Here is a 21,301-nt window from a genome sequence, read left to right on the forward strand (position 1 = left end):
GATGGTAGGGCCCTCTGGCCTGAGGAAGGCACCGATCAGTCTTTGGACAGAACTCAGCAACTGGGGAGGGACGACAGGCAGGTGGAAGGGAAGGGCTGGGGAACAGAGGTGGGAGAGGGGGTAGGAGGTTTGGTTTAAGGTGGACTGCTGTCCACTGGTGGAGAGAGGAGGCATTTACGTGGGAGAACTTGGCAGAGACTGGGCAGGTGAGAAGGCACAGCAAGAGACAGGGGCCAGGTGGAGAGCATTGTTACTCCAGAACACAGAGGCAGAACACAGAGGCAAGCTTAGAGACCCCCTGAGGGTGACAAGTTCTTCTCTTCACCTACTGCAGAAAAAGCGACAGTAGAGGAAGAGGCCCTAAGAGGAGCAGAAATAGAGGAAACCAGGTTAGGGATAAATATCCACACAGGGAGGGGAAGGATGGAGGAAATTAGAGAATTACCAGAGAGGAAAGCCAGAGAAAGGAGGCTTGGAACAGGGAAACGGGAGGGAGGGTGAAGATAAAACCAGCACACCCAGCACACCAGCAACCCATCCCTAACCCAGAGAACGCCTGTCTTGGGAGTTAGCTGCAGCAGCAGGGTGGGGACGGAATGGGAGTGAAACCCGAGCCAGATCACTGACCTGTCCCAGCTCAATGGAGACTGCGACCAGACTCAAGTCACTGGTCCTGTGCAGTCTGTTTCTTCATCCGAAATATGGGGTTCATGACAGACAGCTAGATGTCAAAGGACTTCGCAAGCACCAGGTCCACAAGGGAAGGTGTTATTATAAGGCCTATCAAGTTAATAACAACAGGTATCCTCAGAACCATGCAGATGACAATAGATGTGGCCAGTGTAGATGCCAAGTCTAGAAATGAATGGCCCGGTAGATTCCAAGCTCCTCTACCTGCCCAGTGTAGCGAGTTCGCGGCCAATATCCAGCCTCACGTTGGGGTAGGAGGCGAGGGTCTGCGGTTAGACAGATGGGGTTCGTCTCTGGCCAGGGGCGCAAGGCCCGCAGCAGGGTTAAACTTGCTCCGGCTCCTGTCTTCTCCGTGGCAGCCCCCTGTCGCCGCAGAACACAGGCCCAGGCAATGCTTATCCAACTGAACCCGCGTCCCCGCGGGGATCTTGCTCCAACAAAATACCCAGTCATCTCCTTCTATCTAAAGCGAAAATCCCTTCGTTCCGTGCCCTTGCCCAGCTCCGCACACTTGCCCCCTTAGTGGTGTGGCCTGCTCAGGTCGCCGCTCGGCCCGGCTGAGCTTCCCCTTTTCCAGGACTGAAGCTGGGGCAAAGGAGGAGGGGGAAGAAATAAATGAAAAGTCGGGGTGGAGGGTGGAGCAGCGAGACAGGGAGGGGGATAGACAGCCTGAGACATAAACGGGAGAGAGACAGAGAGACCTGTACAGAGCCAAAAAGATCCGGAGAGGTCGCAAAAGAGGCACTGGCGCTCGCCACGGATTCGTTAAGGATTCCTTCCGCAGGCATTTCTGATGAGGCTCCGCCGCGCTCGGCCCGGGGCTGCCCGGGACGCGAAGGGCTGCAGGGTGCGGTCGCCTCGCCTCACCTCCCCCCTCTCGCCGCCCCCTCCCCACCTCGCCCAAGGGGGCCGGAACGGCGTCGGCGCGCGGGGGCTTTTCGGCGCAGTCGAGTGGAAAATAGACTTTAACCCGCTTTGTGGCGACAGGGGCGCCCGAAGCGCTCTCCCGGACCGGGGCTCCCGGCGCTCAGGCGGGCCACTCCCAAGACCCGGCCTGGAGTCCCTGCAGAGTCACGCGGCACGCGGAACCCCTGGCCTCGGGGCGCCGGCAAGGCCTAGGCCGGATCTGCGCACCCGGCCACAGCCGGGCCGCCCCGACAGACCCCGGCGACGGCGAGGAAGCGAAACGCGCTGCGGTCCCCTCCTTGCAGTGCTCTGGCAGGGTCCGGGTCCCAGCCTCCCCACCACCGCCCAGCGCCCTCCTAGGCCTCCGTGCGGTGTTTCCTGCGGCCTGGAAGGCCCGGGTGAAAAAGTTTGCTGAGTACTGGTTCTCTTCACCCTCTCACCCCCAGGGAATTATTGCAAGAAATGGAAACCTGACGGAGCAGAGTCGTCCGCTGCTCCGCGGTCGCAGGTGGAAGGTGAGGGTCAGGGGAGGCCAGGCGGCCGCTGCGTTCCCGGGATGGCTGGGATGCATTCTTGGAGACAGGGTCGACTGCTCGGCGAGCTTCAAGTTAAGGCTCGAGGCCCTGGCCTGGCCCGCCTGCACCTGAGCCCCACGACCAGAGAAGGCGAGAAAAGCAGATCGTCCTCTGCTGAGGCCCGCCGTCCCGGTGCGAGCAGACCGCGGTGGCTGTGGCTGGGCCAAGGAGGTGTTTCCGAACACGGATTTGCTGCTTGAGGTCTGCAAAGTGACCACTCCGGTGGCTCTTCTCGCGCTGTCCCCGGCCTGGCCCCTGGGTGAAAAGAACTGGGCGTCCCCTTTCTGGAGCCGTCTCCCATAACACTCAGAAAACGCGAAACCTCACGAACGAGGGCGCGGCTTTTAGACCCGCGTCCCAAGAGACAGATGGTGGGTGAGCGGGAGGGTCCTGGAGGCCAGGGAGCTTGTTCTCGGAGAACCTATTTGTTGGGCAAAACCCACCCACCCTCCACTCGGATCCAAGTTGCCTAAGAACTGAAACGACATCCCAGGATGAATTGGAGGAGGTTCAACTGAGTTACACATCGGGAAGTGGGGCTGGAGATTTTCCCAAGCCCCAAGGCCCCTCGGACGCCTTCTTCGGCTCTCGCGTGGGCTGAGGTGGTTGGAGTGGTCGCCAGACTCAGCTAAAGGGCAGAGACGCGAGGAGAAGCTTGTGGCAAGGGGCGGATGAGGGGTGGGGGGGAGGCCTAGATCGCCCAGCAAAGGCTCCAGTCCGCTTTTTGCCTCCGACTGCTGGCTCCTTCCCCACCCGCCGTCCCTCGCCCCGCCCCGCCCCGCCCCCCACCTTGGGGCAGGTGAGCGGCGGCCAATGGGCGAGCGCGGGGCAGGTGCCGGCTAACTCGCGCCTCGCAGAGCAGCGGCCGAGGCTGAGCTGGGCAGTGCTGGGAAGACCAGGGGCGGGGGTCGGTCCTGGCTGGACTCGGGAGGGAGGGGGCCGGGCTCAGCCCCCAGGCCGTAGAGGCAGCTCGTAGCCTCTCACGGAACCCGCGCCAGTGCCTGCGCCGGGAGCTGCCCGCTCGGCCCCAGAGGCCGGCGCGCCTAGCTGCGCGCCGTGGCCCGACTCCGCGTTCGCTCGCTCGCACGCCCCTCGCCTCACAGCGCCTGGCTCGCCGGCCGGGTCTGAGCGCGGGCGGGCGGGCGGGGGAGGTGAGGGGTGCTGGTGTGTGTGCATGTGCCTGGCTGGGTGCACACCCCGCACGGCGGCGGCGCCAGGACGCGGAGCGCTCCCCAGAGCCCAGCTGCCTCGCTCGGCTCTGGCGACCGCGACCATGTTCCAGCCCACAGCCAAACGCGGCTTTACCATCGAGTCCTTGGTAGCCAAGGACGGCGGCACCGGCGGGGGCACTGGCGGCGGGGGCGCCGGCTCCCATCCCCTGGCGGCGGCCGCCTCGGAGGAGCCACTCCGGCCCACGGCGCTCAATTACCCTCACCCCGGCGCGGCCGAGGCGGCCTTCGTGAGCGGCTTCCCCGCTGCCGCCGCCGCCGCCGCCGCCGCGGGCGCCGGCCGCTCGCTCTACGGTGGGCCCGAGCTTGTGTTCCCCGAGGCCATGAACCACCCCGCGCTGACCGTGCACCCGGCGCACCAGCTGGGCGCCTCCCCGCTGCAGCCCCCGCACTCCTTCTTCGGCGCCCAGCACCGGGACCCTCTGCACTTCTACCCCTGGGTCCTGCGGAACCGCTTCTTCGGCCACCGCTTCCAGGGTGAGTGCCCATGCTGTGCCCGCTTAGGCGGCCGGCCAGCGCCCACGCTGCGGTTGCGCGGGGGAGGCTCGGGGGCGCGCGGGGCTGTCCAGAAGTTGTTGAAAGAAGGCTGTGGGTCGGCAGAGGCCGATTCCCGAATGTGGAAGAGCCGCGGCGGATCCATTCGCGCTACCGCGGTGTTGGGTTCCCTTCCAGAGAGCCAGGTTGGGACCTCCAGGCTTTCCCAGAAACGATGCCGGTCCGGACGCCAAGCCCGGGCGCATCCTTGGAGCCTCTCATGATCCTCCCCGCGGCCTGCCAGAATCCCTCCCGGCCGAGCCAGTCGCAGGCCAGTGAGCGCAGCGCTCACGGTTCTCCCTCCGCCCCAGCTGGACCTGGGACCATACTTCGCTTACGCATCCACCACCAACTCCCAGATATCCGCCCTCGCTGGCGCGTCGGAGCAGGGCAAAGTCTACCCGCGTGTCCCGGGTCTGTGGAAAGAAGGGGCAGCAGGGAGGGCAAACTGGAGAGTTAATGTTCAGTGTGGAGTGTTCCACTGTCTTGGGGTGTTTCTCAGCAACCTCGACCCGACTTCTCCAAGTTACAAGTGCCTCTCAGACGCAGGGTCGGGAAGGTTTGCAACAGCAACCGGCTTCGTCCGCCCTGCGCGGACTCTGGGAGCCCGCCCGGCTGCTGGGGGACCGACGGCAGTCCTCCCAGGCAGGGGGCGGGGGCAGAGGACTTTTAAGGTCATAGGCAGGCTGTTCTCCCATCTCTGCACTGGGCAGTGGGTTTGCTAATGAAGATACCCCACTGGCCTTACACACGCACACACACGTTTCAATTATCTGACTTTTCCGAAGGAAATAGAATTGCATTTGTTGGAGTTCGTTTTCTTCCTTGAATTTGTTAAAGTTTGTTTCTCTTTTCTTGTCTTTTTTTTTTTTTTAAGAATGGCCTTAATTTGTGAAGTAATTGCTTTAGTTTCCAGTTTTATTTTGTTAGTGTGGACGGGACTGGACCTCAGCCTTGTGAGGTTCTATGACTCAGAGCTAGGTAACCCGGCTTTTAGTGAAACAAATGAAAAGGATATGGCTAGACAGAGCTTCGGCTACCAACCTAATCTGACGATAAACCGCGGTCTACACAAAGTAAACCAGATGCTTGGTACCATTATTTAGGTAACAGAAGAAAAATGATCTTTTGAAGCTTTGACTATAGGTGCTTCACTGTTTCACCGAGAGCCGCTTTCCCGGTCCTGCTTCGTCAATTTGCTTAGTCCCATCTGACCAGCAGATATTGACCCAGCAGATCCCACAAAATAAAAGAATGTAATTACTGAACAAGAATTTTTGTGGGCAGACTTGTCCCCCTGGGATTTCAAAGATTTGCCCAAATCATCTTGGGGGCAAAAAAAAAAAAAAAAAGCCTATGGTGTCAGCCGCTTTGGGCATGAAACTTGTCAATTACAATCATTGTTTACTGCTATAAATGAAGTTTTATTCAAAACTGAGTAAACCACTTCGGTACTCCGTGGGGCCTGGCCTGGGTCTCAAAACCTGGCACCCATGGGCCGATCTGAGAGACGCGGCTGCTCTTGAACCGTCGGAACGGGGCACAAGGGGCCCGTGGTTAGAAGGATGGTGCAGAGACAGGGACTCAGAGGAGAGGGCAGAACCGATCCTAAGCCCTGTGGTCTCTGTTCATCCGATGGTCTCTGCAGCTGTGCCCTTGGCTTCGGACCCGGGGCCCCACGCCCTCCGCTCTGCCTTTCCCGCCTCTAGCCTCGTCCCCGCGGGCGCGGCGCGCTGAGGGCCGGGGGCACCTCGCGACAGATCCAGCTCTGAGCATTCCCAGCCAAGCGAGGCCAGATGAATTCTCCGAAAAACCTTCTCAGAAATTGCCGCCGCTCCCTGAGCCATCAGTCCCGGCGGGCACGTTGTCGAGTTGCAAAAACGGTTGGATTTTTCTCTCAAGAACCGTGTCTGGACGCGGAGATGGAGCCATGCGTGGCCGAATTTTTGAACTCGGAAATCCGTTGGACACTGAAGGACTTTTCGGACGCTGACACGTTTCGGCTTTGGGTCCGGTCTTCATCGCTGCAGCCCGGTGCGCGCCCCGGCGGCTGTGAGCCTTGCGGTCCCAACGGGGCCTTGGGGCTGCGGGCAGAGCCGTCCCAGGCCCTCCGGCGCCGCGTTTTCTAGAGAACCGGGTCTCTGCGATGCTCATTTCAGCCCCGTTTTAATGCAAGAAACGAAACCCTACACGAACGAAAAGGAACATGTCTGCGCTCGGTGCGCAGCGCTCTCGGGCAGCACGGGCCCGCGCGCAGGCAAGCAGCTTTTCCGGCAGAGCCAGGAGGTGGAAGAGGCAGAGCCCACGCGGGATGTCTGGATCAGGCGTCAGGATCCTGAAGCCGGTGGCCTTCGAGGCCTAAAGGGGAGGAGCCGGCGGAGACGCGGAGTTGGCCGCACTTCGGTGTTATTACCCGGACTCAGGAACTTTCCAGGCCAAGAACAGCGTCAGGAGGGGGCCTGGGAAGCCCCAACCCACTGGGACCGGCGTTTGCAATGGGCCGGTGCATCAAAGGGCGCCTTTGTTCCGGCAGGAGGAGGGGGAATGAGGTTATCTCCGCAGTTTGGCCGGCCTCTCCTTCTTGTTGCCCCGGGCTCCTCCGCCCAGCCAGCCACCCAGAACCCCGGGCCGGCCCGGAGCTCTCCAGAAGAGAGTGCAGCGTCTGCCTGGGCACTTCGTATCCCTAGCTCCCACCTTCAGCCACCTCACTCCTGGGAGTCTCTATTGCCAGTCATTGCCTTGGAGGGGTCTGAAGTGAGAGGCCGGAGCAAAATGGGCTGGGGTTCAGTTCCTCCTGGCTCCAAGGAAGGCTAACTCAGCCCCTCTCCACTTTTCCACCTATCCTTGTCTGAAACTGACAGCCCACTCCCACAGGCCAGAACTACTGCATGGAAACAGGCCACACTGCACCCCAGCCCCAAGCTTGTTCTGTTCTTGTGGTCCAGTTAGGGGGAACTGAAGCTGTGGTTGGGACTGTTGAGGCCCCCTACCCATAATGAGAGGGTACCAGGCACATAGGCACCTAAGGCATCACTGTCCTTACAGAAACATAGAGCTATTGATCAGTTTCTCAGGATGGTTAGTTTTGCACTAAACCACCTCTTTCTTATAGGGAAAGGCCTGGCTTCTTTTGAAATCCAATCTGTCATCACTTTTCAGCATCTTGAGTAATTTTCCTACCCCTTGCTTCTTCGAGGTTGGGTCAGAAGGACCCCCGTGCTTCTGCACATACAGAATACTATACATATGCTATCTGCCCCCAACAGAACATTACAATAAACCAAGCAACCCAGCTTTTCCTAAAATAGCCAGACTTGAGGCAAAGGGACATGCGTATGTCAGGAGAGAGAAGCTTGTTGCTTCCATCTTCCACTTTGGGTTTATAAAGACAAAGACAGAGAACTTCACCGCACAAGTGACCCACACACACTCCCAGAATTACAAAACAGCCATCAAGTCACACACACTGAGGCAGACTATAGTTCTGCTTTCTCAGCCACAGACTGCCCTAGGCACCCCTGCACCCCATTCGCTCCCACCTACAGGGTCTCTCCAGGCTGCTGCCTCACTTTTCACTAGCCTGGGTCAGTTGAGCTGCTGAGGCCAAACCCTGTGAACTCTGGGATGATCAAGGCCTTTTCCCTCTCCAGATCACTTGTCCAGAGGAAAAACCACTGTTGGGACTTCACCCAGGCTCAGAACAATGCTGTGTTTTGAAGCAACTTAATATCAACAAGAAGTATTTGCTTCCCACTCACCTCTCCCACCTTTCCCTGGCCTAATCACACTGGTACCCACTTAAGACTTTAATTCTTATTTCTACTTGGATCAGTCTCCTCCTTTCTCTCCTCATTATTCCTCTCTTCCAGACCATCTCCCCTGATCATCTGTCCCCTCCACCACTACCAGTTAAACTGCCTTCAGTCAGGCCTAACAGCCCTCGGCCTGCTGCCACCTTGAAGGGCCCACTGGGCAGACTGTCCCCCTCCATCCCCCCTATGATGTGATCCCACTCCCTTTTGTAGCTGCACAGATCCAGCCACTTGAAATGGATAAGTGATTGTCAGGGGACTTTATCTCCCCTCTAGCAATCTTGTTCCACAGAAAACCTCAGCAACAAAGTTCACCTGTGTAGGTGTCCAAACTCCAAGGACCCAAGTCCTCCAAAGAAAGTAATGCCAATCAGTATCCGCCAGCAGAGGGACATGAACAGTTACCTGGAGAGTTTTAGCAACAACATCTCAATTATATGACCTTACTTCACTTACACAAGTGTTTCCAGAGATGGGAGATCTCAACGGAGATCCAAACAATTATCTTAAACAAAACAACAGGTCAAATTGGGTAAAACCAGTGGCCATTTCTGAAGAAATTAATTGGATCAGTCAAATCTCAACAGCTAACTGTGTGAAAACATTCCATCTAGGGCTCTGCATTGTCAGTGGGTCAGGGGGACTGTTATGTGCCACTGCATGAGATCCATGGGTGATGTAAGGGCCTGTTTCAAGCCTGTTAGCATGTGCAACCAAGCCAGAGATTGTGTGAAGGCCTAGTGGGGGGTTTATTGAGACTGAAGCTGTGGGTGGAAGCTTATTTTGGCTTCTGTAGTTCCTGACCTAACCACCCGGCCTCATTGAACCCAGTGTCAGCCCCTCCTCCTGCAGGTAGGAGCTGAGTTCCCATGATGGCCAACATTTGCCAAGGGACAATCACACTCTTTGAAAATACTGTATGGTAGATGGGAGAAAAAGACAGTAGGGAGGCTGGAGCATATATTTACACACGCCCATGCAGAAACCAATATATCTATATCTATATATATTAGAGAGAAAGATGACATCTAGATATTTATACACGTGTTTCTTCAGCACGGGACTATTCAGGGATGAAGCAAGGCCTTTTCCCACGGAGAGCAGTAGGAGTCTCCTGTGGGGAGTGGGCTTTACCAGAAGGCCTGGGGGAAAGAGGTGGGGAAGGAGGAGGAAGAAGCCTGACCTTAGACCTTCAGGAGTTGCTTGGACGTTGACCTAGCTGCTGGCCTATTTTTACCACTTGCAAGGTAAAGCCTGAGCCTGTTGGCAAGAATTTTCAAAGGGCTAGCAGCCTAATCGTTTAGCTGCAAGGCTGGTTTAAACAGGTGTGAAAAGAGAGTGCCTTGGGTACCTACCTTCTAGTTCTTGAAAATGTGTTCGGCATGAGGGTGTCACTTTCCTGACATCCAGCCCTGTCTCTACTCTTGGCCTTTCTGAGGGAAATAGGACAGGGCAAAGTGGACAAAGAGAGCTAAGGGACTTTTCCCACCCCATGGCCTCTTCTGCTGCTCCAGGCGCTGTGGATTTGGGCCGGCTGGCGCCTCACTAGGCCTGGGCCCTCCTCCTGGCCCAACGGAGTGATCCGCAGCTCTGCTATTCCACCCCTCCCGCGACTGACAGGGTAGCACTCTGACCCTAACTCTCCCCCCTAGGTGTCGGGGGAGGACAGGGGATTGGACTTTAGGAAGGGGCGGCGAGAGGGAAAGGGAGAAGTGGGGGCGGGGAGTCAAGGATTGGAGAGGGTAGAGAAGCGCCGAGGGCGTTTGCTAGCCGGGCCAGAGGGCCGGGGTTGGCCGGCTCCCGCGGGCGGCCCGGCGGCGGCCCGGCTGCGGCTCACGGCGCCCCTTCTCTCTGTCTGTACCTGCTGTGTTGCCGTCGGCGGCGCGGCCGCAGCGAGCGACGTGCCCCAGGACGGGCTGCTTCTGCACGGCCCCTTCGCTCGCAAGCCCAAGCGGATCCGCACGGCCTTCTCGCCCTCGCAGCTCCTGCGGCTGGAGCGCGCCTTCGAGAAGAACCACTACGTGGTGGGCGCCGAGCGGAAGCAGCTGGCCGGCAGCCTCAGCCTCTCCGAGACGCAGGTAATAACCACCCCGCGGGCCTCCGCGCTCGGCCGGTCAGCCCTGGTGGAGGGGGGGAGGACGGGCAGGTGCAGGAGGAGCCCGACTCTCATCCCCGCCTTCTCCGGAGCTCTGTCCCACCCAGTTCCAAAAGCCACCACGGCCTCTACCCCGCGGCCCTCCAGCTAAACCAGTCTTTAGAGCCCCTTCCCTCCCGCTGCGCTTAGCCTCGCGGAGGCCTCAGGACTTCTGTCAAGCACTAAGTACCACCAGGAGGTTGGAATCAAACCACTTCCCCAGTCTGCTCTGCAAGCCCATAGGAGGTGCCAGTTTATCAGGAGGAGGCAGGGCGTGGAGCCCCACGCCCCAGTCACTCCTGAGCTGCCCCTGAGTCCACCGGAGCCGTCTCAGTCCTGTGGTTACTGCAGCCCTTCTCCCGCCACTCTTCCGGGGGTGCTCGCAGTTTTGTGGGATGGCCAGACCTTTCCCACACTGGCTTTGCTGCTTGGGCTTTTCATGGGCAGAGCTGGCGAAGGCGGATGGGGTGTGTGGAGAAAGCCCACGTGTCCTCAGCCTGTAAACATCAGAAGCAAAGGAGATTAGCCAGGAAGGGGCCCGACCCTGCTTGGGGTCCCAGGGTGGCACTGATCTCTGCGCAGACGGGGCTCTCCAAACTGGTAAACGTTTGGGCGCGCAGACGGGGGATGGTGCGAAAGTAGAGTCTGGGAGTCAGGGACTGTGTTCAAACACTGGAAGGGCCGTTGAGCTGGGGAAAGGAACAAACTCCATGGTGTTGGAGGGGTTTTGAACTGGGTGACATTACAGGAGTGTTTTTGTAATGGATAATTAAGAAAAGAAAAATTTTAAGAACTAGATTGGAGTTATAGGGAGGCAGACTTGGGTTTGTTATGTGTAAAGACTTCGCCATAAATAAATGCTGCCTGGAAGCACCGCCTAAGCTCTTGGTCCCTGGGAGTAAGACTTGCTGGAGGGGCTGGCTGGTGCCCTGGAGGCGGATTTCAGGGTCTGAATGGGCCTCGGGAGACCTTACTCCCTTATGTCCCTGACAGCTCCCAGATCTGCAAATGAGAGAGGTATGCTTGCCCGCTTTTTATCCTCCTCTCCCCTTTCCTGCTGGTCTGGCCCCTACTACACCACCGCCAGCATCCCTGATACACCACCCTGGTCCCGGATCTTGAGGGGGCAGCCTGGGGTCTCCTTGGAGCAGTGAAGATAGGAAGGGGGCTCAGACCCTAACTGCCTCCCAGTTCCCCTGACGGACATCACCCGCCGGTCCTCGCGTCCCATTTTGGCATCTATCGTCTCATCTGTCTGATGCCCCCATTTAATCAATGCATTACTCCGGACTCCACTGCAAGACCCACGCTTTTTCAGATTTGCTAGCTGGGCTGTTCTAACAGCAGAGATAAAGCTTATGATAGAGTTAATTTTTAAAATGTTTTAAAGAAAGATGTTAAAAAAACAAGTTAAAAAAATAATACCCCCGTTCCCTCCTGGGAGTGTTTTAAAATTATTGTCTAAAACAAGGTGTCAATTTAAGAATGGTGTTTATAGTTAACATCATTTAAAAAGTATTAGTTATTAATTTTAATTGCATAAGTGTAAGAAAACAAAATGGTTTATAATCCTCCCACCCACAGATTAACACTTGTTGAAATAATGTCATTGCTTTTAAACTTTCAATTTTTTAGCTCAGTGAGAGGATTTTTAATTAACTTTCTTTCACACCAAATCTAGCTGCCTATTTGCTCCTAACAATGCCAGTTAGTAAATGTAATGATTGTTTCTTTCATTTTCATTATGTTCCAAACACATTTAAAACAAAACCCAGATAGACTAATATATCCAGCATCACTATCAAAACTCTTATGTCTACTCATATTCTATCTATAAGTGAGCTGGTTTTAGCATATGGAACAAGAAACCACAATAGAACTATGGGAGGTTTGAGCCTGAGAAACCTCCTTAGGCTCATCTATTCAGGTGAGGATTCTGGGAAAGAGACACCAACTGGGCAGAGCTCCCTAGGCAGGCAGTTTGGATTTCATTATCTGTGTGACCCTGGGTGAGTTACTCAACTTCTCTGAGCTGTGATGTTCTCATCCAGAAGATAGATTGTTTAAAGATTAAAGTCACCTAATATGAACTCAAATAATATTAATTCTCATCCCCAGTCCTTCCCTTCCCTTTGTTTAAAGTAGTGTATCAGGTTAGTGTTACAGTAAGCCCCAAACCTGGGTTTCCTGACTTAGTCCAGTGTTTCTTCTGCCCCATCCAGTCTCCTTCATCATCAGAGCTTTCTGTCCCTCTGGTACTTATTATTTGGACTTATGCCATATATTTAATTAATTGTCCATCTTTCAGTATTTATCAGGCAAACTTACCTGTCATTTCCAGCTATCAGCTGTTCATCAAGCGACAGTCTCATCGGTTCCCTGCCATCTATTTCTACTGTCAGTACCTACATTCGTCTCTCAGGGCTCTCCAATCCATCACAGATAGCTGTTTTATATCTAGCCACGCACTTCTGTCTGCTCTCATTAAACTGCCTCTCCATAGCTAGTTAATTTATATATTCTATTAATTATAATCTTCCTAATAATAGCTCTCATTTACCCAACTGTTGATTATTTCCTTATCATCTGTTCTATCTTCTGTGTATCTACCATCCATCTCAAGCTTCCATCTCTGCAGATCTAGTTAGCTACTGACAGATGCATGTTCAAATATCTGCTAGTGCTTACCTGTCATGTCATCAGCTCTGCCTTTGTCTTCATTCTGGGCCTCAGTCTGCTGTATCTGTAAGATTTGATGAAATCAACTCCGTGATTCTTTCCAGCCCTGAGTTTCTGGCTCATCTATATTCTACTTCTCTGTGTTTCTATATAATGCTTCCTGCAAGTTCTCAGAGCTCACAGTACATCTCCCATATATCATAATACACATAGGACTTTGCTGTGGTTTAATTATCTATCATGTCCAAATGTCACTCTGTGGACTGGCTAGATCTATTGCACCAAGAAATCTTAAAATACAGATTCCCAGGCCCCATTCAGGAGATTCTCTTAGGAGTTCCAGGATGGGATCCAGGAAATGTTTTTAAAACAGCCCTCTGGGTGATTCTGATGAATAACAGGCCACCTCTGGGAGCCAGAGGTCAAGCCTTCTTGTTTCTCTCTATACCGTAGGGTCCAGCTCAATGACCAGCAAGGCATAGAGGCTTCATAAACATGTATCAAATGAATAGGCGAATTTCTCTTGATTGTACTCATATCCATGTGTTCACTTTATCAGTCATTTCCCTTGCTTTCTGCAGTCACTGACTCCTTTCTGTCCCTCTGTTTTCTATCTTTCCCTTGCATTTTAATCTACATGATCTCATTTTCTCCACCAGTTCACGGATAAAACTTCTGGGGGAGTTAAGGAAATCAACGTGTGGGTCTTAACCCAGCCAGAGCTCAGGGGTGTATGCATGCTCAAAGCTTTAGTATGGAGTGTTGGCAGGTGGGAAACCTGGGCTTCTTTGTTGGGGGCAGGTTTGTGTGTTTGGTTGAGAGAGGGTGTTTGTACTGGGATGGCAGTGGATCAATCCAGGAAGTGGAGGGAGTGGTCCTGGGAAAAGGGCTAGTTCTCTCCTCTGGCTCTAATTACTTGCTCCTCACTGCTGTGGTGCAGCCTCAGCGTCTGACCTCGATGACTGAATGAGGCCCATTTAAGCTTCAGTCTGGTGGCACAGACCTGGATTTGGGTCAGATCAGAGCTGTGAGGGCAAGTGAGTGTGTGTGTGTGTGTGTGTGTGTGTGTGTGTGTGTGTATGTGTGTAACATGTATGTGCCACAGTGTGGAGCACAGATGAGCAGTGAGATGATACCCAAAGGTCAGGTGATATCATATATACACATGGCACGGACAGCAGCTCGGGTGCTTATGTGCATGTGTGGGGTGACACGTTAGTTTTATGGGGAATGAGAGAAAGCATTTGTTTGCTCCAGGCTGATCAATTGGTCCGTGTCTGCTTTGACCAGTTCAGCAGGTGTTTCTTCACCTTTTCCAGCTTTGAGTTCACTTGAGCTATGAGGGAAAGGAGTGTAGAAATGGAGTCTTTAGCCTTGGAGATTCCTCATTTGGTGGTGGGAGCAAAATGTAAAGTGTGCACACTTATGGGATATGCATAGGGTGAGTGACCGGAGTCCCCTTGAAGTCACACCGTGACTGAGGAAGATAAGGGGAGACCTGTATGGGTGGAAGGCTCCCAGGAGACCTCAGGCCCAGAAGAGTCAGTGGGATGCATAGGATTCTAGGTTGGTGGGAAGGAAGGGGAGGGTTTGAAGTGGGTGAGTTAAGATGGAGTGGGAGCTGACAAGTCTGGCCACCATCTTGGGGCCCAAGAACAGGTGGGGAGGTCTTAGAAGGAAGGAGTGTATAGTTACCCGCCTATGGGTTTTTCCCCCAGGAGCATGGTAAGGAGACTTCCTGGGGCCCCTTCCTGCTCTGAAAAGCTCTGTTTTGGGGGGGGCAGATGAGAAGGAAATATCCAAATGACTTGAATTTTAGGGAAAGGTCAAGAGGCCTTTGTTGCTAGCTTATTGTTGGTTCTGAGATGGACTCATCCCTTCTTCAAGTCTTGGCTTTTCTCCAAGAATTTCTGCATCATTCATGTTCCAGGAGTCCAGTGGGAGGCAGGACAGGGCAGGGGAGGTAAGGCAGACTGGAGTGGTTCTCCAGGGCCTGGTCCTGCGGAGGCGGATGAATCTTGATGTCTCTCTGAGAGTGAGGGCAAGCATCCAGGATGGTGGGACAGAGGAGGAGACAGGAAAGCTTAGGAAGAGTTAGGGCTATGGTTGATGGGGGGTCAGAGGTGGCTTCAGTTTGGTGGGGTGAGGGCTGAGCTTCATGACATTGGGCTTGACCCTGTGAGTGAGAGTAGCTCATATGATCAAATAGTAGGAAATGGATCCCCAGTGGAAAAGGCTATTATCTCGATAGGGTGTTCAAACTCCTTGAGGACAAGTATTTGTCTGAAAGTATGCAGGCAGGAGCCACAGACTCTTCCATTTGGGAGGGACTAAAGTTGGGGACTAGTAGAAAAGAAGGGTCCAAATCTGGTTCATTCAAATAGGTTATTCGAAAGTAAAATCTGAAACAATTGGCTGGAGCTGTAGTTGGCTTGTGCGTTAGTTCCTTTGTCCATTCATTTGTTCGTTAATACATACACACCTTCATTCATCAATGCATACATACATCAATCAGTCCTTTAATACATTAATGCATGCATGCATTCCTTCATTTATCCACAGCACTTTCTTCGTCCTGTTTGACTCATGCTGACCCTTGTGCCCCCCAACAATAGGTCTTTCTCCCTCCCCCAGATTCTCCCTAGAAGTGGTTAATCCAATTCACAACATGGAGAATTAAGAATTGACCCTCTTGGGGGAGCCTGGCTGGCTCAGTCGGTAGAGCATGCAATTCTAGATCTTGGGGTTCAGTGTAGAGATTACTTAAATAAATAAAACTTTTAAAAATCTTTAAAAAAAATTAAAATAAAAAAGTTGACCCTGTTGTAGAAGTGTCCACTGAACTAAACCCATCTTTCCAGCAATTGCACTTCCCAAACCCATTTTCTGATTAGATCTCAATTCCCTCCACCATTGATTTTCTTCAGCTTTCCATTTCTGACCTAGACACCTCTTGCCAAGAGCAGAGTGCAGGTCACTTCACCTCTGCCCAGCTTGCTGAACAGACTGGAACATGCCCACTGGGACTCTAGAGTAGACTTATACACTGCTTTGATTCTCCGGGTTCTCACAGCCTGATGAGGAGACAGAGGTTCAAGCAAATAAATTAACCCACTGCTGGGGTCACTGTTGCTGCGACAGGGAAAAGTACTAAGGAAGTACAGATGGGCAATAGGGCAGGCCCAGCCTAGGAACATCTGAGCAGGAATTTGAAGGCTAAGGAAGAGTACCCCAGGGGGGTAACTCAGGCAAAAGTGGAGAATCTTGGAAAGATCCGGCTTACCTGAAAAAGAGACATTCAATGGGATGGGGACTTTGGAGACCACAGGGAACCTCTCTGCAAACCCAGGAGACTCAGAGATGGGGGAGGGATTCCTTTAGCCAACATCCCAACTGTGTCTTTGAGGGCTCATGTGCAGATGTTCCGGGGAGGCAGGTGCAGAATAGGCACAGCTCCCCCAGAGCTGGTAGCCTTTCTAGGGCCTCTGTCCTCTAGGGAAAGGGCTCCGGGGTGACCCCAGAGGCTGGGTTAGAGAGGTTGATGGGATGTCACTCTTGTCTCATAATACCTCAGAGCCCAGTTCTTCTTCTTTTTCTAAGTAAAAAATAACTATTAACTGTTATCAGTAATGCATTAAAGAAAAGTCAGAAAAGTGGAAAGAAAAAAGAAATGTCACCCTCACTTTAGGTACATTTCCTTCTAGTCTTTTTTTCCCCATGCATAGATTTTATTTTCCATGGTTGTGATCACACTGTGCCCAAACTGCATCCTGCCATTTTCACTGATATTATGAAGTCAGAAGCATCCCCCTGTTATTACAGTCTTTGTAAACAGCATCTGGTCACTCAGCCTAAGGCTGTTCAGAAGATAGCCAGTCTGCCTAGGGAGAGAGTTTGCATCCCTGTTTCTAAAAATCTGCCTCCTTGACCCCAGTCATTTTCATGGAGAAAATATTCCGAATCACCTTTCATTTGGGTGTGCCAGGAAGCTGGCCCTTGCCTGAAAACATATCCTGCACCTGGGGTTCCACCACTGGAAACTTTCTTTCTTTGGGCCAGTGTTGTGAGGCGAGGGTAGCAGGCTGGGTCCATCCATCCTCCCTGGAAGGAGACTTGGGAGTTGTGTGGGAGGGAGAAGGTGCAGGAAGGGCCCTAGGTCCTGGTGTTGCCCAGGGCTTCCTCGGATTGCCCCATCGCTAGGCTGGGCACACTTAACCCTTAGCCAGCCCCTTGGGCTCTCAGGAATGCTGCCCCAACCCCGCATCCAGGCCTGAGTCACACACAAATGCCTGGCACAGGAGCTCACCCACCTACTGGCTGGTGTAGTGTCAGTGGGCTCCACGATAGGGGGTGGGGACCAGGCTGGCTGCCGCGCAGTTCTGCCACGCAGAACCACCCAGGGCCTAGCCAGCCTGGTACCCAAGGAAAGGTGGTTATGGAATCTAGAAGTCTTGCACCCAGAGCATCTACCATTCTCCCTTGTCTACCTAGGGTGAGACATGCAGGCGACAGGTTTGCACCTTACTCTAGAAATGAGGGAAGAAGATCCTCCTCTTACTCCATCCACCAGGCCAGGCACCTCATCTCTTCCTGTCTCTGGCTGGCTGCCCCCACCCCCAACCAGTGCTCTAAAATCAAGGGGTAAGGCAGACCCTGGGAAGGGTGTGCTCTTAGGGGAAGCCTTGGACTGGGTGAGTTCCACGAAGGGGAGAGGGGGTAGTGTCTGAGAAGCATGAAGGTAGAATGTCCTGGGCAGGAAACTGCTCCCTACGCCCAGATGCCAGGCCTGCTTGCTTTTGGCTGCCACTGCCTGGCTTTATGGCTAAGACCTGTGCTTCTCAGCCATTCTCAGGGACTAGGGGTTGGACTGGGTAGTCTTCTGAGGACTGCTCCTGGCCCCACCCAGGGTTCCAGGATCTCCCCTCAGCAGTAACTGCTGCTGCCAAAACCAAGGTGCTCACCATCATTCCACACACATGACTTACCAGTCACCACTGTCATGGACACCACAGATCACCCAGCTGCAGGTGACAGCACCTGCTTGCTTTTTAAATGAGCTGTCATTTTCAGGAAACCATCCATGCCTTGTAACCCTGCCATCTCTGCATCACCTCCCCAGGGACCCTCTGGAGCAAAAGCCCAGGAGGTGCCCTGGAGCTGCAGGGGCCCCCGAAAACATCTCTCCTATGGATGAGGGACTTAAGCCCAGAGAAGGGAAGGAACTTAGCAAAGGGTCAGCACCCAGACTCACCTTTACCAGCTCTGAGGATGGGGGTGCTGGCCTGGCTCTGTAAGGCCAAGTAAAGAACTGTATGGTCAGGAGGAGCTGACAGACTGAGCGAGACTTTCTCCACAGTCCCCAAGCACTAAGACTAGTCAGGAAGCTGGGACAACCCTCCTAGATCACGCCCACGAAGATGTTAAAGGCTGTATCCTGGACACTGATCACATGCTGGGGGAGGTGGGAGAAGTGAGGGGTGATTAGAGATGGGACTAAGCCTCTTCGCAGAGGCTTTGCATTGCAGACCTGCTCCTCCCTCTAAGCACCCCACAACCCATCACAGAAGATAATTGTCCACTGTTTGAACCCTCCCCTTGTCAGGACTCTCAATGCCTGACACAGAAGTGGGGAACCCTCTATGTTTAAAGAGGAGCTTGCCTCTGTCCCCTGTGATTTCTCCCATGTGACCTGTTCCCATATTTGGGTAGGCTACAGAGGCCAAGGCTTTGGGGGCAGGAAGTTTAGAGCCCTGCCCCAGGTGGGGCTGCAGACACTGCTATGTCTAAGGAGGATGAGGGCTCATTGGTGGATTTCAGACTACCCTGAGGAGTTGCCACATGAGGGACCAGACTTCCCACCTGTCCAGCTCTACTTCTGATGTGGGATGGGGGTAACTCCACCTGACGTTGCTCACAGGGTCCCCTGGAGAGACTGACCTAGATGGTGTGTGAGTCAGAGCCTTTTGAGTGGCGGGGTCCGTGACCCCAGGCATGCTCTGGCTGTCGTGAGCACTGCTCTTGGTGTGGACATCATCTCCTGGTCACGTAGCCATGTCCGCTCTGCCTCTTTGTGCTGCAAAGAGCATAGGGTGGCCCTGGGAGGTGGGGCCCATATCAGGCCCACAGGGAGCTCATCAGGACTCATGCGATGGCTTTTCATATATTCTCCCACTTACTGTTCATCTCTGCCTCGTGAAGGAGCAGTTATTCTCTCTTCTCTAGAAATGGGTAGGGACCCAGGTCTGCTGGGCTCCAGAGCCTGGGTTCCTCCCTTCTGCCATGCTGTGGCTACAGGATGCTCGGCAGCTCCACGATTGCTCCCTTCCCTCTGTGATAGAGGGATGGGAAAATGGCTCCTCGTGACCCACTGTGTCCTCTCCCTGCCCCACCTCATTCGCATCTGGAAGAGTAGTCTTCTGGACCCAGCAGGTGGCACCTGGCCAGAGGAGAGGACCCTGGTCTTGGTTTCCCCAACTGGCTCCCAGCTCAGCCTGGGTGCTGAGGCCCCAGTACCTGTTCTGGGGGCCTCCTGGGTGTTTCTTACCTCTGCCCCTCCCTCCCTGGCCCAGGTGAAGGTGTGGTTCCAGAACCGGAGGACAAAGTACAAGCGGCAGAAGCTGGAGGAAGAGGGGCCTGAGTCTGAGCAGAAGAAGAAGGGCTCCCACCACATCAACCGGTGGCGCATCGCCACGAAGCAGGCCAACGGGGAGGACATCGATGTCACCTCCAATGACTAGGGGGGGCAGCCACGGATCCATGAGGGCAGAGCGTCTGCTCGCTGCTGGCCAGGCCCCCGGGTGGGCCCAGCTGGACTCTGGCCGCTCCCCCGCCAGGCTTCGGGGAGGCCTCGAGTCACGGCCTCACAGGGCTTGGAGCCTGGGGCTACCACTGCCAGAGGGACAAGAAATGGGCTGGCTGAGGCCTGGGACTGCTCAACCTTCTCCTCGGAGAGCCTGCCTGCCTGGGCGGGCCGCCAGCCACTGCAGCCTCCCAGCCATTCTCCATTTCTCTTATCTCCTGTTTGTTTTGATGCGTTTCTGTTTTAATTTATTTTCCAGGCACCCGCTGTAGTTCTTAGTGATCCCCTTGTATCTCCCTTCCCTATGGGAATAATAAAAGTCTCTCTCTTAATGACATGGGCATCCAGCTCCAACCCCAGAGCCTTCGAGCCTGGGTGGTGGATACCGGCTCTGGGGACCATTGGGGACCAGCAGAGCAAGCTTGTGCAGTGCCTTGGTGGTCTCTACCCTGGTCTCTAGCTCCCAAGTGTACAGCAAGAGAAATGAAGGCCAGACATAGGGAAGGACCACTCTGTGTCTTAAGGGAGGCTATGCTTGGGAGTTTCCAAGTTTGTTGAGCGGTGGGAAACAGGCCCATGTGGGTTGTTGGAGAGAGAGAACATGCATACTTCTGCATGCTGAGAGACTGGTGGCTCCTCCAGTTGAGGAGACACTCGAGGAAAAAGGGAGACTTGGGAGCTGAGGGGCGGGGCACCATTCACAGAAGTTGACCATGCTAGCCCCGGGTCCTAGCTTCACCAGGATGCGCACCCGTCCCCGGAGAACTCCTCTGTGTAGATGAAAACTTTTGAGATGGGGCAAAAGGCTGAGCCTGTAACCTGTCCCCACGGACACAGGGCCTCCAGCCAGGAAACAGCAAGGAAGGACCCAATAGAGCTCTGTAGTTCACCTGCTCTTCTGCTCATCGACTTGCCTTTCCTACTGTCACACATCAACGTGTCCTTCATCCTTAAAAGCAAGACCTGTATTCCTAACACCTTTCTCTTACAACGTCCAGACCTGTCTCCACTTCTTCACCTCCCGTGAGCTCTCTAACCCAATGCTGATGCTGATGCCATCACCAGTCACCAATCACTGCCACCCCTTGGGGCCAAACTCAGCTGCCTCCTGTCTGGCCCCATCTACGCCCTGATCTTCCGACCATTCCCTCCTTGATTCTCGTACCCCTCCCTGCCTTATTCCAGTACCTCTGACACTTTTACCTCCCGCTTCTCCAAGCCCTCCCCAGTCTCATCCGTGCCTCATCGCCCCTGTCCTCCGCAGGGTCATTCCTTGTTCCACCTGCCTCTTGATTGTGCCCTCTGCCTGGGGCTTCGCATCCATGTCTGGGACTTCTCCTGGCTCCCTGGAATCTCTCCAGCCAACCTCTGCCAAGCTGCAGAGCCACCTAGCCGGCTGCTCGCGTCTGCTGCACTCCAGCCCCCTTGGCACCTTGAACCCAACACATTCACAGCTGACTCATCTCCCCACCTGTTCTCTTCCAGGCTTGCCCACCTTGACAAACGGCCAAGGTTTCTTCTACCTTGGGAAGCAGTGTACATGGCTCCTGGGGGGGTTGGAGGAGAGGGAAGGGATGGTAGACATAATGAGGTTTATGTGGACTGCCAAGGATGAGGCCGCTTCAAAGGAGGACCTCCATGCTGTGGCTAGGGTTCTCTTCCTTGAGCCCAGACAGGACTGTGTCACATCCTTCCTAAGCCCCCTCCCCTGCCCCACTTCCTTCCCCGGCTTGACCTCTCCTACCTCGCTCCTGGTGCCCTTGGCTTCAGTCTCATCCATGTCACCCCTGTCCCCCAGTGAGCCATGGGTTTTGCCTGTGCTGTGCCTTTACTTATGCTTCTCTAGGCTCCTGGAATGTGTTGGGGGCTTGATTAATGTTGAAGTCAGTGTTGAAGACTTGCTGCCTGGGGCCCATGCAGGGATCCAAGCACAGAAGGTCCTT

General features: G+C 54.4%; 1 protein-coding gene across 1 annotated transcript; it reads left to right on the forward strand.

The window, feature by feature from the left end:
- The first annotated feature begins 1,398 nt into the window (after positions 1-1,398).
- EMX1 (empty spiracles homeobox 1) lies at positions 1,399-19,693 on the forward strand. The gene is made up of 3 exons (XM_027072201.2): positions 1,399-3,877; positions 9,640-9,824; positions 19,129-19,693. Exons 1-3 carry the CDS (start codon positions 3,346-3,348, stop codon positions 19,294-19,296), a joined length of 885 nt encoding a protein of 294 aa, XP_026928002.1. The 5' UTR covers positions 1,399-3,345; the 3' UTR covers positions 19,297-19,693.
- The last annotated feature ends 1,608 nt before the right edge of the window (positions 19,694-21,301 follow it).

Source organism: Acinonyx jubatus, chromosome A3 (assembly GCF_027475565.1).
Source record: "Acinonyx jubatus isolate Ajub_Pintada_27869175 chromosome A3, VMU_Ajub_asm_v1.0, whole genome shotgun sequence".
Taxonomy (NCBI): Eukaryota; Metazoa; Chordata; class Mammalia; order Carnivora; family Felidae; genus Acinonyx; species Acinonyx jubatus.